Source organism: Tursiops truncatus, chromosome 20 (genome assembly GCF_011762595.2).
Source record: "Tursiops truncatus isolate mTurTru1 chromosome 20, mTurTru1.mat.Y, whole genome shotgun sequence".
Classification (NCBI taxonomy): domain Eukaryota; kingdom Metazoa; phylum Chordata; class Mammalia; order Artiodactyla; family Delphinidae; genus Tursiops; species Tursiops truncatus.
Window position 1 is genome coordinate 41,970,205 of NC_047053.1, and position 12,796 is coordinate 41,983,000.

The following is a 12,796-nucleotide window of genomic DNA, read 5'->3' on the forward strand; positions in this document are numbered from 1 at the left end:
CAACGCACACTGCAGTACACGCCAGAACAGGCCTTATCTCCCCTCGCCAAACCCATACTACCCCGCGATCTCAGAGGCTAAAGGAGGAAGTAAAATTTAAAACCCTGAAACTACAACATATCCTGCTGCATTCGAAACGGCTGTCATTCATAAAAGGAAAACGCGACACTCCAAATCCATCCCCACTCCAAGCTCAAGGCATTTCTGCCTGAGCCGGCAGTGACACGTCCCCCAGATGGCCGGGGTTCAACACTAAAAGTCATTTGCACCCCCTCCTCCTTTCTCAAGACCTTTTATTGTGAAGAACCAGAAATGGGTTCCTTCTGGTCCCTGTCATAGCCCTCGCCCCAATGCAGCAGACGGATCCCCCGCAGTTTTTCCAGAGGCGGCACCTAATAAGCCCTCGCAAGAGGGTGCGGAGAAACCCCTAGAGCCCTCAGACCGGCCTGGGACGGCCACGAGCCTGCCGCTAGCTTGAGAAGAGAGGGGGACAAGCCCCAAGGGATGTAAAGGGAGGATTAAGGGAGACCTAGGAGACCCGGGTAGCGAGGTGGTCTCCTCCCTCGAGCTTCTAACGGGGACGGAGTTTCTGAGGAGGGCTAATCCCCTGCCACCGCTCCCTCTTCCCAGCTTCTCTGGCCTGCCACCCCCCTTCACCGCCCCGTTTGCTCAGGCTCATTCCCCTCCCCTGGGGCTGTCTGGACCTCCAGTTACCCATGAGCCAGGCACCCCCGCCTCGAACCGCGGCTCCTCAAACTGTACTCACCCGGCCCGCCATCTTCGCGGACACGTCCGGCTCCGCCGCTGCAGCCCGGCGCTCTGAAGAGCCCGCCCCCGCCGCGCGCGCACTCGCTGCCCGCTCTCGCGCAGGCGCGCAGCCGTCTAGACGCCGCGCACGCGCCCCGCCGCCCCCGCCCTGCAGTGCACGCGCGGGCTCGACGGCAGCCCGGGGCGGGCGGGGCGGTGGCGCCATTTTGAACGCGAGCTTCCGGGGCGGAGGGGCTTCTGGGTCTTACACGTGTCTGCTGCCGACTTTGTCCAGAGCTCGTTTTGCGAATCTCATCAGAACTGGCCGTTTGCGCCGGACTTTATAGGAAGTATAGGACGTTGATGCTTTTAATCACTGAGCCCCTGCTTATCTCTGCCCTTTAATGGCCTTTTAACTTTATGCTTCCAGACCCACTTAAGTGTGAAAATGTACGTAAGAGCACCCAGCGCGGTTACTGGCCTTCGCCCCTGGAAAGATCAGTAATGTGTAGTTAGTTCTGAATTCAAATTCTGCGTGAATTCAGGCTTTTGTTTGTAGGCGGATGTGTTTCCTAGCTCCTGAAAGTGATGAGCCTTGGCATTTACATTTAGCTTATGTGTAGCCTGGAGAACTCAGGTTAAGATTTTCTTCAGGGGCTTCCCTGGTGGCGTAGTGGTTGCGAGTCCGCCTGCCGATGCGGGGGATGCGGGTTCGTGCCCCGGTCCGGGAGAATCCCACATGCTGCGGAGCGGGTAGGCCCGTGAGCCATGGCCGCTGGGCCTGCGCGTCCAGAGCCGGAGCCTGTGCTCCGCAGCGGGAGGGGCCGCAGCGGTGAGAGGCCCGTGTACCAAAAAAAAAAAAAAGATTTTCCTCAAATGTGTAAGTGAATTGTGACTGTTTGTATATCTTTATATATTAGTTTATTATTAAATATATTTATTAATAAAGGTAATTTGTGTCTAACAACTTTTGTCAATTCCCAGTGTTCATTTTAGACAATATATACACGGTGGAATTTGAATAAACTGTGCCCTAAATTCGGCCTTTTGTTTTTTGACCTTGATGTTTCCTTTCTACCATACCATTTCCTCAGAATAGATAATAATAACAGCTCTCTACAAGAGGAGAGTTTCTCCCAAATAGGGTCTCTGATGATCTTATTGCTTCTACTATCTTATATTTCTCTTTATATTTACACAAGACAATAATAAAAATTGATCAGATGTGTTACCTTTTCAACAGTTAATTAGAAAAAAATAGTTTTTTCCAATATGAGGAAAGGAAAGAAAGAATTAGAAGAGCTGGGCAGGCTTTAGCGATTTAAAATGGAAAACTAATAACAATAAGTGACCTGAAGATGGGCAGGGGGACAGAAGAAAAAGGTCAGGTAAGTTTCGTAAACTCTCACACTGTACCTGAGAACCAGAGTGTGCTGTTGGACAAATCAGATGTTAACTAAATCATCGATGGATCAGAGAGTTTATCAGGAAGGACAGGGAACTAGTTGAACTCTGATCTATTAACTTGGAAAAGCTATAAAAATAATTTAAATAGATTGGGGAGTTGGAAGATTCTCATCCTTTTCCTTTCTCTGCCACTAACTCCCCACCTCCCTTCACCTCTCTGAGCCCCAGTTTCCTTACTTGGAAAGTGAGAGGTGTAATTTGATGAGCTTAACAGGTTGTCTTACATTTTTTGATACTTTGAATCTATAAATCAAGAGATTTTGCCCAAATAATTACCAGATCCAGAAGATGACATTGGCTCTCAGTACAATGATCTGACGTTATTTTCAAGGCCAGAGAATAAGCAAACGTATTTACCACTGCTTTGTTGTCTTGTTTTGCTAGGTAAACTAGATTGCAGGTGAAAATGTCTTCAATCTCTACACCGAGGAGGAGTGTTTATCATGTAGGAAAGACAGGTTTGCTGGATGCTGGAGAGGTTCCACTGTGTCAGCTTACAAGCATATCTCTGCACGATAAGGGACTCTTTGTATCCTCTCACAAGTGGTATAAATTCATTAGAATCATGTGCACAGCCCTCTGCAGGGTCTACCAAAGAAATCATAAGAAGACATGAGCTGCTGCACTTGAGGTGCTTAGCATCCAGCTGGAGGGGAGACATTACCCCAGGTTGTCACATGCCTGTGCGTCCCATCTGTGCCTTGCTCTAATATTCAAGGTTGTCTTAGAAAGAGAGTGGAACTGATTCTGCATCCCCTTCTGAGCAATCCTTGCAGTTATGGTTGATAGATAACAAATATTTTTGCTGCCCCAAATTCACTCCCCTTTTTTTCTGGTCACAGCTACCCTGGTTCATGCAGCCTTGAAAGCATTGTCAGTCAATGCACCCTGCCGTCCCCTGGCCTAGGAGGGAGCACAGAACCCAGGCTCAGTCAATCAGATGCTCTCTCCCAAGCAACTACAATCTGGACCATCCTGAGGAAGAAAGACAGAAAATAGCAAGAGCTGATTTACCCCAATGGTGATATTCTGAAAGGCCATCCACTAATTATCTAGACCTGGAATTTACCTGATTTCTGTCTTTGGCAAAATCTGGTTGTCTCTCTTTGTCTTGATTTCTGTGACTTAATCAGTCTTTCCTCTCCTCAAAAAACAAAAAGCAAAACTAAACGAAACTCCTTCAGTTTGTCATTGATCCCTGAAATCCTTAATATACTTTCCTCTCACGGTGATGAGAAAATAGGTAAGACAGCCTTACAATGATTTAAATTTAACCTAAAGTGCAAATGCCTAAGGTCATTTTCTAAGGTCTGGAGGGATTTTTCGGGGTAGAGGAGGTTGGTGAGGTGAGACTAGGGATAGACTAAGAGAGGAAAAGGGGACTAGGTACCTGAAAGGTGAGGAGAGAAGATGACGACATGATGAAATGGAGATAACAGTGCCCAGGATAAAGAACAGTGAGGCACGTGGGGAGAGGGGTAAGGGTTTGACCAAGGTCAGCTCTTGCTGATTACAGCTACTCTGTGACCCATTGTGATGGTTAATTTTATGTGTTAACTTGGCTGGGCCCCGGTGCCCAGATACTTGGTCAAATGTTATTCTGGATGTTTCCATGCGGGTATTTTGGGATGAGATTTACATTTAAATCAATGGACTTTGAGGAAAGCAGATTGCTCTCCATGAGGCCTCATCTAATCCACTGAAGGCCTGAATTGAACAAAAGGCTCATCTCCCCAGAGCAAGAGAGAATTCTCCAGCAGACTGCCTTTGGACTTGGACTGTAGCTCTTTCCTGAATCTCCAGCTTGCCAGCGTCCCCCATCAGATTTTTGGACTTGCCAAGCCTCCACAATCACATGAGTCAATTTCTTAAAATAAATCTCTCTATATATACACATCCTGTTGGTTCTGTTTCTCTGGAGAACCCTGACTAATACACTATGTTTCCTGTCAGTGACAAGGAAGTGATTCCAGACTTTTATGTAGTGAAACTTGGTATCACCTGTTGCTCCCTGTTAGGTATCGGGCATCTATAGGTGGAGGCCCAATTCGAAGTCTTGGAAACCCCATGGATATAATTCTATTGATATGTTCACATTACGTCCAGTTAAACATCACTTAACAAGTGCTCCATTAGAATGGGGCTGAGTAACTTTGGGACATTCTGGTTGTAACAGTGATGCTTACCTAGGGGGAAGTAGATTTCTTCTGTGTTTTGAGGAGTGAGAGCAATAGTAAGCTACATAAAAGTGAACTGATTCACTGTTACCCAGTTTATTTAACAAAGCAATGTGATGTTTTGCTGATTTCCACAGTAGTCAAAGGAAAACTAACTTTAGTCTGTGGAAGCCTAGGGTTAAACAAATGGCACTGGGGATAGAAAGGAGTTGTAATCACTTCAAGGTATAGGTTTCAAAGATCTTCCAACAGGACTGCATGCAGGAGTTTCGGGGAACAGCGCTGTGCATTGAATTCACCACTGCATTGTGACTGTCAGAGGGTATCCTCCAGGGTGTGTGTGTGTGTGTGTGTGACAAGGACCTGCACTGACCCCTTGCAGAAGATATCCCTGTGAAGCAGACAAAGGTGGTCTTAATAAATCCTTTGATACCCTCCTCCTCTTTCCCAAGTTCTTTCAGCAATAATAACCTAATATATTACTCTTTCCAGGAGTGTATGCAATTGAAGAGAACATTGCTGGGGAGCAATAAAAAAACAAATCTCTAAGGGCAAAATTTCAGAGACTGGGACATCTCTATGTGGACAGCGATCCTTATTCTTGCCCTTCCAATCATAACCCACAGGCCAGCCACCCATGTCCTCAGCCCAGGCTTTCAGAGAGCCCTGTTGAAAACTTGATATTATGGCCCCATCATAGCCAGTTTTAGGAAGATGCAGCTGCCATCTGTTTGTTTTCTGTCAGAGAAAACTAGTTCCCAAAAGGATGGATAAGGCTAGAGAACAGAGCATAATGGAGAAAGAATATAGAGTTCTTTTAAAAGAAGGAAGACCAGCTGATGCAATGCAGCCTTTTAGCTGCAGTCAGGTATTTTATTGTTGGGTTATTTATTTATTTATTTTGATGAGTATGTCTTTTCTCTTTGGAGGATCAAGGACAAACACCTATAATCACAAAAATCAATTCATTCTGGAAAGTCTCAGTGGGCAGAAGAGATGATAGAATCCTACGTGGAAAGGAATGAATGTTGCTATGGAAACCAGCTGATCCTTTAGTGCAAGCCCCAATGCACTTGCCAGGCTGCATAACCCTGCATAATAAACATCGTGGGTCCAGAGAGCTGCCTGCATCCCTTTGAAAAAGAATCATTCAGATACTGGTCTGATGAGCTTTTATGCATCGTGAGAGAAGGAAGTCACAGTCTCCTGGGAGTGGCTGAGTTGCCTAGAACTTCAAGACACCAGAGGCCCACAAACCACATTGCGGGTGACTGTATTTTCTCCAGAGGACTCCTGAGAAAGAGTGAAGGGTGTCTTAAGGTTTCTCCTAAGGGCAAATTTACTGGAGAGGTTTGTTTCTAGGGCAAGGAGTATGTACAGCAGGACTTTCCAAGGGAGGGAAAATACATCTCTCCAGCAGGAGCATGACCAGAATAGAAGGATAAGTTTAGTGATACTTGAGGGGAGGGGGTCCCGGTATACTGTGTTGCATTTAAACTCTCTAAACTTAAATGTATTCATGTGAGAACTGGATGAGGTAATTATCATACAGTACCTAATACATTAAGCACCTGACCCAGCAATTATAAGGCAAATACTAACTACCACTACCAAGAGTGCTAAAACTAATACTAATAACACTATTAACCAATTTTAAAGTCGAACTCAGAGGCAGGGAGCTATCTCCAAATAATATGCTTCTCAGGATGAACTTATCTCTCTGCTTCTCCCAAGAGCACTTTGTACTTTCCGTGCTGCACAAATAACATTATATTGATGAGAAGTGTTTTCTATTAAGAAAAAAAAAACCCACTCAATCAATATCACCATAAGCAATTTGTATTTATAGAGTTGCCAGAGTTTGAGCTTGTTAAATTTCCCCTGAGTACCAATCATGATTTCTATTATTCTATTACACTTCCTTCATAATTATCAAAATTTTGTATTTTTTAAAAAATAAGTTGTTTTGCCTTATAAAGTTAGTACAACATTTTCTCACAATCACTTAAAAAAAAAAATCACAACCTCAACTCCTGAATACAATCACTAGTAAGTTAGGTCTCTTTTCCTTCTAGCCTCCTCCCATGCATGCCCCATGGATATTCTTTTTTTTTTTTTTGGCCAAACCAGTAGCATGCGAGATCTCAGTTCCCTAACAAGGGATTGAACCCGGGTCCCTGGCAGTGAAAGCATGAATCCTAACCACTAGACCACCAGGGAACTACCCCCATGCATGTTCTTATTAAAAAAATAAGCTCTTCCTCAGCTAACAATGTGGTTATGTCCCTATAAACCATCATAAGTTGAAAATATCGTTATGTGGAAAATGCATTTAACACACCTTACCTACCTAGGCTGAGCCTAGCCTATTTTAAATATACTCAGAACACTTACATTAGCCTACATTTGGGCAAAATCATCTGACACGAAGCCTATTTTGAAATAAGGTGTTGAATATCTCATGTAATTTATTGGATACTGTACTGGAAGTGGAAAACAGAATGATTGTAAGGGTACAGAATGATTTTAAGTATATCAGTTGTTTACCATTGTGAACGTGTGCATGACCCACTGACCTTGTGGGAGCTGTGTGGCTTCGTGTTAGATGATTTTGCCCAAATGTATGGCATATCACTGGCCCAGAAAAAGATCAAAATCCAAAATTTGAACTATGGTTTCTACTGAATGTGTACTGCTTCCCCACCATTGTAAAGTCGAAAAATCATAAGTCAAAACTGTAAGTTGGGGGACTTCCCTGCTGGTGCAGTGGTTAAGAATCCGCCTGCCAATGCAGGGGACACGGGTTTGATCCCTGGTCCGGGAAGATCTCACATGCTGCGGAACAACTAAGTCCGTGCACCACAACTGCAGAGCCTGCACTCTAGAGCCCGCGAGCCACAACTACTGAAGCCCGCGCGCCTAGAGCCCGTGCTCCGGAACAAGAGAAACCACCGCAGTAAGAAGCTCGCACACCATAACGAAGAGTAGCCCCTGCTCGCAGCAACTGGAGAAAGCCCGCGCGCAGCAACAAAGACCCAACACAGCCATAAATAAATAAATAAATAAATGGACCCTATTTTTTTTTTAAAATTGTAAGTTGGGGACCATCTGTTTATATATATGAAATATATGTGTATATATGAAACATATATATGTGTATGTATGTACCTACATAGTTGTAATCCTTTAGCAATTGAGTGCCATATGGACTGGGACTTTGTTTTATTCACAGGCTTGATGCAGCTCATGTGAAAATAATGCATATTCTCAGGCTGTGAAGGTTGGAGGCAAAAAGCTCTATTGTTATCAGCCTAAACCTTGCTTCTGTAGGCACAAACAATGGTAGGTTAAAAAAAAAAATCTTATCTTTGCTGTTTCACCTTTTTTTCAGGTTATGATGACTCCATTCGAGCAAACAAACTTCATAGTTGCTGGCAAAACTTCTTTACATCTTTTCTTGCAAGTCATCAGGACATAAATAGATCATTCATAGTACAGGAAATAAAAATACTAGTAAACATTTGGGGAAAAATAAACCAAGTAATCAAAGAATTGAAAATTAAACCAACATAAGATACTTTTTTTTTTTTTGGTTATCAAGTTAGTAAACAAAACAAAAACACTAAAAACCCTCTTTTTAAAAAGAGCTTACCTAATGATGAAGTAAGTAAATTTGGCTTTCACTTGGTTGATGGGAATGGAAATTTTTATAATATACTCAGAAAATAGTTTGGCACGTAATATGTATCAAGAACCTTAACAATTTTAATGTTTTGACTGAGTGATTGAACTTTTGGAATTCTTTTTTTTTTAATTAGCAAGGAATGCAGGAAGGGAAAAAAATGTTAGCTGCAGTATAATTCATAAGAGAAAAAAAGTTTTTAATCTAAATATTGAACTATGATGAAATACAAATTTGTACTCTAAAGCAAGTCAAGGAAAATTTAAACTTAAAGTATTTCCTCAGGAATTCCCTGGTGGTCCAGCGGTTAGGACTCTGAGCTTTCACTGCCGAGGGCCCGGGTTTGATCCCTGGTTGGGGAACTGAGATCCCACAACCTGCGTGGCGCGGCCAAAAAAAATTTTCTTTTTCTCTGCCCTTGGGCCTCCTCTCTCCCCTCTACTAGGGATTGTGTATCTGCGTTACACATTCACCAAACCTCCTTATCAGCAGAAATACCTGCTCAACCATAAATAGCAACATTCTCCTAGCATCACCAAGACAACTCCCCTCTCTGCTTAATTTTATAAGGGGCCACCGTGACCCATGACCCACTACTCGCTTTGTCCATGTAGATCTGGATTCTGTAAACTGTCAATAATATGTCATTTAGGGACTTCCCTGGTGGCGCAGTGGTTAAGAATCCACCTGCCAATGCAGGGGACACGGGTTCGATCCCTGGTCCGGGAAGATCCCAAATGCCTCGGAGCAACTAAGCCCTGGCGCCACAGCTACTGAGCTTGCGCTCTAGAGGCCGCAAGCCACAACTACTGAGCCCTCGTGCTGCAACTACTGAAGCCTGTGTGCCTAGAGCCCACGTTCAGCAGCAAGAGAAGCCACCGCAATGAGAAGCCCGGGCACCGCAACAAAGAGTAGCCCCCAATCCCTGCAACTAGAGAAAGGCTGCACGCAGCAACAAAGACCTAATGCAGCCAAAAATAAATAAATAAATAAATTTATTTTAAAAACCTATAAAAAGTAATACGTCATTTAATGTACAGCCCCCTCTGTCTCAAAAAATTTATATAACTGTGCTTTGAACTTTAACGGGCAGAACAGTTCTTGGAGCTTTCTGAGGGGCTGTTCCTGGGTTATGATCCTTAATTTGGCTTTAATAAAATTGTCCATGTCTTTCTTAGATCAACCGATTTTTTTCTTTGACAACTACATGAAAATGATTAAATAAATCAGAATATCCATATGATGGAATATCACACAGCTATCAAAAACGTTTGTAAGAAAAATGTTAAACAATCTGGAAAATGCTCAAATTAAAATATTAAGTGAAAAAGACAAAATTGTACATATTCATAATCTGAACTATGTAAAAATTTCATGGAAAAATGACTGGAAAGGAATAAACCAAAATGGTAGCAGTGATTGCCTCTGGATGATAGGATGATGGGCAATTTTTTTCCTCCTCCTCCTCTTTTTCCTCTCTCTCTCTGGTGGGAAGTGTCTTTTTTTTTCATTATATTTTTTAAAATGACTTTTTTTATAGTTAGGAAAAAATATTATAATTTGAAAGGAGTCATGTAGAAAAACCTCTCCTATGTACTTATATTTACCCTCATATATACAGTCATTGTGATCAGGAAAGCATTTGATTAAAAAGATTAAGGTATCAGACAGACCTAGGCTTAAAACTCTGCCCGGTTACTTAATTTTCCCCTTTGTAAAATGGGAATAATAGTAGATTCCAACTAACGGGGCTTTGTGGTCACGCAGGTTAAGTCCTTAACATATTTCCTGGCACATACCACGCTCAATAGATGTTAGTTTCTCTGTTTATGTACCATTAGGAACAGTTATGTACCATTTACGGGCGTTTGTAAACTTTTTAGTGAACCAAGTTGGCATTAGGGGGCTGAGTTATTGAGGGTATTTCTCAGGAATTGAGGACTGTGGTTCTGTGCTCCTGAACGCAGGTGCAGGTGGCTAGTATTTTCCCCAACTGTTGAAAACCTGTTCAAAACCAGGGCGGCTGTCTAGCTTCAGACTGAACAGGAAACCTTCCTTATGCCTAATTTCGGTGTCTTGTCTGGATGTTTCCCACACAAAACAACGCCCCAAACTAGTTTCTACTTTTAGCTCAACCGCAGCAAATTTCCTTAAATAGCACTACGAGCTTGGCCCCGCCCACATGCCCCTACCCAGTTGGTCCGAATGGGGTTAGTTCAATCCTTTGAATTTTTCCGAGTTGATTGGCGGAGCAAACCGGAAATCTTTTTACTTTTTTGATTGGTCGTGCACAGCCTAGGGGCGGGGCATGTGGGCGTGTCTCGCCAGGACCCGGTGAGCTTTCATTGGAAGATTAAGCCGGCATTTCCAGAGCTTCGTGCCGTCGCCTAGGTCGCGAGGGGCGGGTGTCCTCCCTCCCCGGCTCCTATTGTCCTTTGCATTGGCAAGATTTGTTGTCACTCACGGAACCTCGCGCTCACTGGTACAAAAGCTCCAAGAGGCGACGGGTGATTGGTTGGTTACTGTTCCCGCCCCAAGCCTGTCGCCATTTCGCAGAGAGGATCAGAAATCCTTTAAAGGCCGCGGTATTGGTACCCGTGGTCAGTTTGGGGACCGGTGAGTCGCGGAGTGGCGAGAGCGGGTTGCGGCACTCAAGGCCTGGCTGGATTTCCGCACCGTCAGAGGTCGGGAAGCTAGAGAGCAGCGGGTGGCTTGCAGAAAAGGATCTTGTCCCTTCTCCGCCCTCGTGTAGGCCAGGGGCTGCGGGGATCGAGAGAGGCTTGGCTCGTCCGTCGCTGGGCCCTCTGCTCTCCCCGGGGCCCGGAGGTCGAGAGGAAGCGGCCTGGCGGCTGGGCAGAAAGGACACTCGGACGCCTTCCCCGGGGACCCAGCGCGCGTGCCTGTCCGCTGCGCACGCCCACTTGGCCACCCGCTCTGGTTCGTGTCCTGGAGATCTCCACGCAGTTCTCCCTGATGGACAGCTGGTGCTTGTGGTAGGGGAGGTGAGCGTGCCAAAGAGGCGCCAGGGTCGCCGGCGTCTTCCAGAGGGTCTCTAGCAGCGCAGCGGGCTCTGGCCGCCTCTGGCAGATGAGTAGGAAAAAGAGGAAAAGAGAAGCAGGAGGGAAAACCTTGGAGGTGTGCTGTAGTTGGGAGGAGGAATCAAGTATTTGCTTCATAGGACATCTAAGTGGCAAGTACCTTCCCTCCCCCAGAATGTTCCTCACTGTTTTTTTCTAATCTGTGAGATTTATCTTTTTTCGGAAACGAAGATAAGGAATCTTTAGTTTTGTCGCCCAACAAGATTTTGAGTGCCATAGTGCATTGGACTTCTATATACTTTCTGTATGGCCCTTCTATGAATGATTAAAACATTCATCATTATTCTTTGGTTGTAGCAGTTCCCCTGTACCTAATTTATGTACAGGGTAAATGCTCTGCTCTTTTTCCCAGGCCGTAGAATAAAATGGTGTGTGCTTAGACATCCTCCATGAAGTTAAGCTACTGTAGGACACAGTTGAATTTCAGAGGTGGGTCTCTGGAACTTGGTGACCTCCCCTCTGAGGTCCCTAGGGTCCCAATGAATGGGAGATGGGCTGTCTTTATTCTGTCTTAACCCTGCTCTGCCCAGGAATAAAGTTTTCCTATGGTTAGCAGTTTAAAGGGAAACGAGGATTTTTTACTTCTCTTTGAAGGATCTTTGTAGACTTCCAGGAGCAAGGTTAGAGTTGTAGACAGTACAACTGGGAAGGGGCACAAGGAGATCTGGGTCGCTGGTAATCATCTTTTTTTGATTTGGTTCATGACATTTCACTGAACTGTACGTTATCATTTATGTTTATATGTGCGTGAATTGTTTCCAAAAAAGCTAAAAATAATTAAGAGTAAGGAGATGGTCGACACTGGATGCTATGGTGTCTCCTCTACTCTTTGCCTAGTTAATTTCTCTGTTAGCAGTGCAGTTTCCCAGTGCTGTATTTCCTCACCTCTGAAGTTTTTTAGGTTCTTTTCTGGGTCTTGATACTGTCTGCTAGCCAAAGGCAGCTACTGAATTTCTAAAAGGTGCTGATATTTAACCGGCCTGAAAGACTTTGCTTCACATCGGGTAAAATAAACTGGTTCTCTGCGTCCCGAGTTCTCCTTTCAGAAGTGTTAGTTGTGTCTGTTGTGACATTGCTTTCATACTTAAGATGACTAAAGCCTGCCACCATTGAGACTGTGCTTCACGTATCCCACTTGGATGCTGCAGTGGAAAAGAGAATTTTTTGGCAAGGCATCAAAAGGCTTAGTTGAGTTTCCCTGTGAAAACAAGATACTCTACTCCTTACTGGCCAAACTATACTTAAAATTGTTCAGTATTTACTAGGAGCCACCTCTAATGGAGACTTGTATTTCATGTATATATCTTGTATTTATGTTTCTATATCTCTGCAAAGAACAATTACTTGATTTGCCTTTCTTTTCCTTCAGGTCACAGAATTCAGTTACAATGGGGAACGTTTTTGAAAAACTGTTTAAAAGTCTATTTGGGAAAAAAGAGATGCGGATTCTTATGGTGGGTTTGGATGCCGCTGGAAAAACCACCATCTTGTATAAATTGAAGCTGGGAGAGATTGTGACTACCATCCCTACGATAGGTATGTTAACGACCTATGACAAGACCAGTTTACACTTTAGTATGTTATACTTTTACATACTTCTTGCATTATTGAATTTTTGGGGGGAA

General features: G+C 44.1%; 2 protein-coding genes across 11 annotated transcripts in view; one reads left to right on the forward strand and one right to left on the reverse strand.

Annotated features, from left to right (window-relative positions):
- The window catches only part of NSF (N-ethylmaleimide sensitive factor, vesicle fusing ATPase), a 156,167-nt gene extending 155,331 nt beyond the window's left edge, over positions 1 to 836 (reverse strand). The window contains exon 1 of the mRNA XM_019944419.2: positions 767 to 836. Within this exon, the coding sequence (XP_019799978.1) occupies positions 767 to 778 (12 nt within the window). The 5' untranslated portion in view covers positions 779 to 836. The remainder of the gene's footprint in view (positions 1 to 766) is intronic.
- A 9,749-nt stretch (positions 837 to 10,585) lies between these two features.
- The window catches only part of LOC101331038 (ADP-ribosylation factor 2), a 102,991-nt gene continuing 100,780 nt past the window's right edge, over positions 10,586 to 12,796 (forward strand). For 6 of the 10 annotated variants that reach the window (XM_019944452.3, XM_033846449.2, XM_019944453.3 and 3 more), the window contains exons 1-2: positions 10,696 to 11,075; positions 12,541 to 12,707. In XM_019944452.3, the coding sequence (XP_019800011.1) occupies positions 12,560 to 12,707 (148 nt within the window). In that variant the 5' untranslated portion in view covers positions 10,696 to 11,075; positions 12,541 to 12,559. Of the gene's footprint in view, positions 11,076 to 11,106; positions 11,264 to 12,540; positions 12,708 to 12,796 lie in introns of those variants that run through there. The other 4 variants (XM_019944450.3, XM_004328355.4, XM_019944448.3 and 1 more) reach the window with 4 other exon arrangements.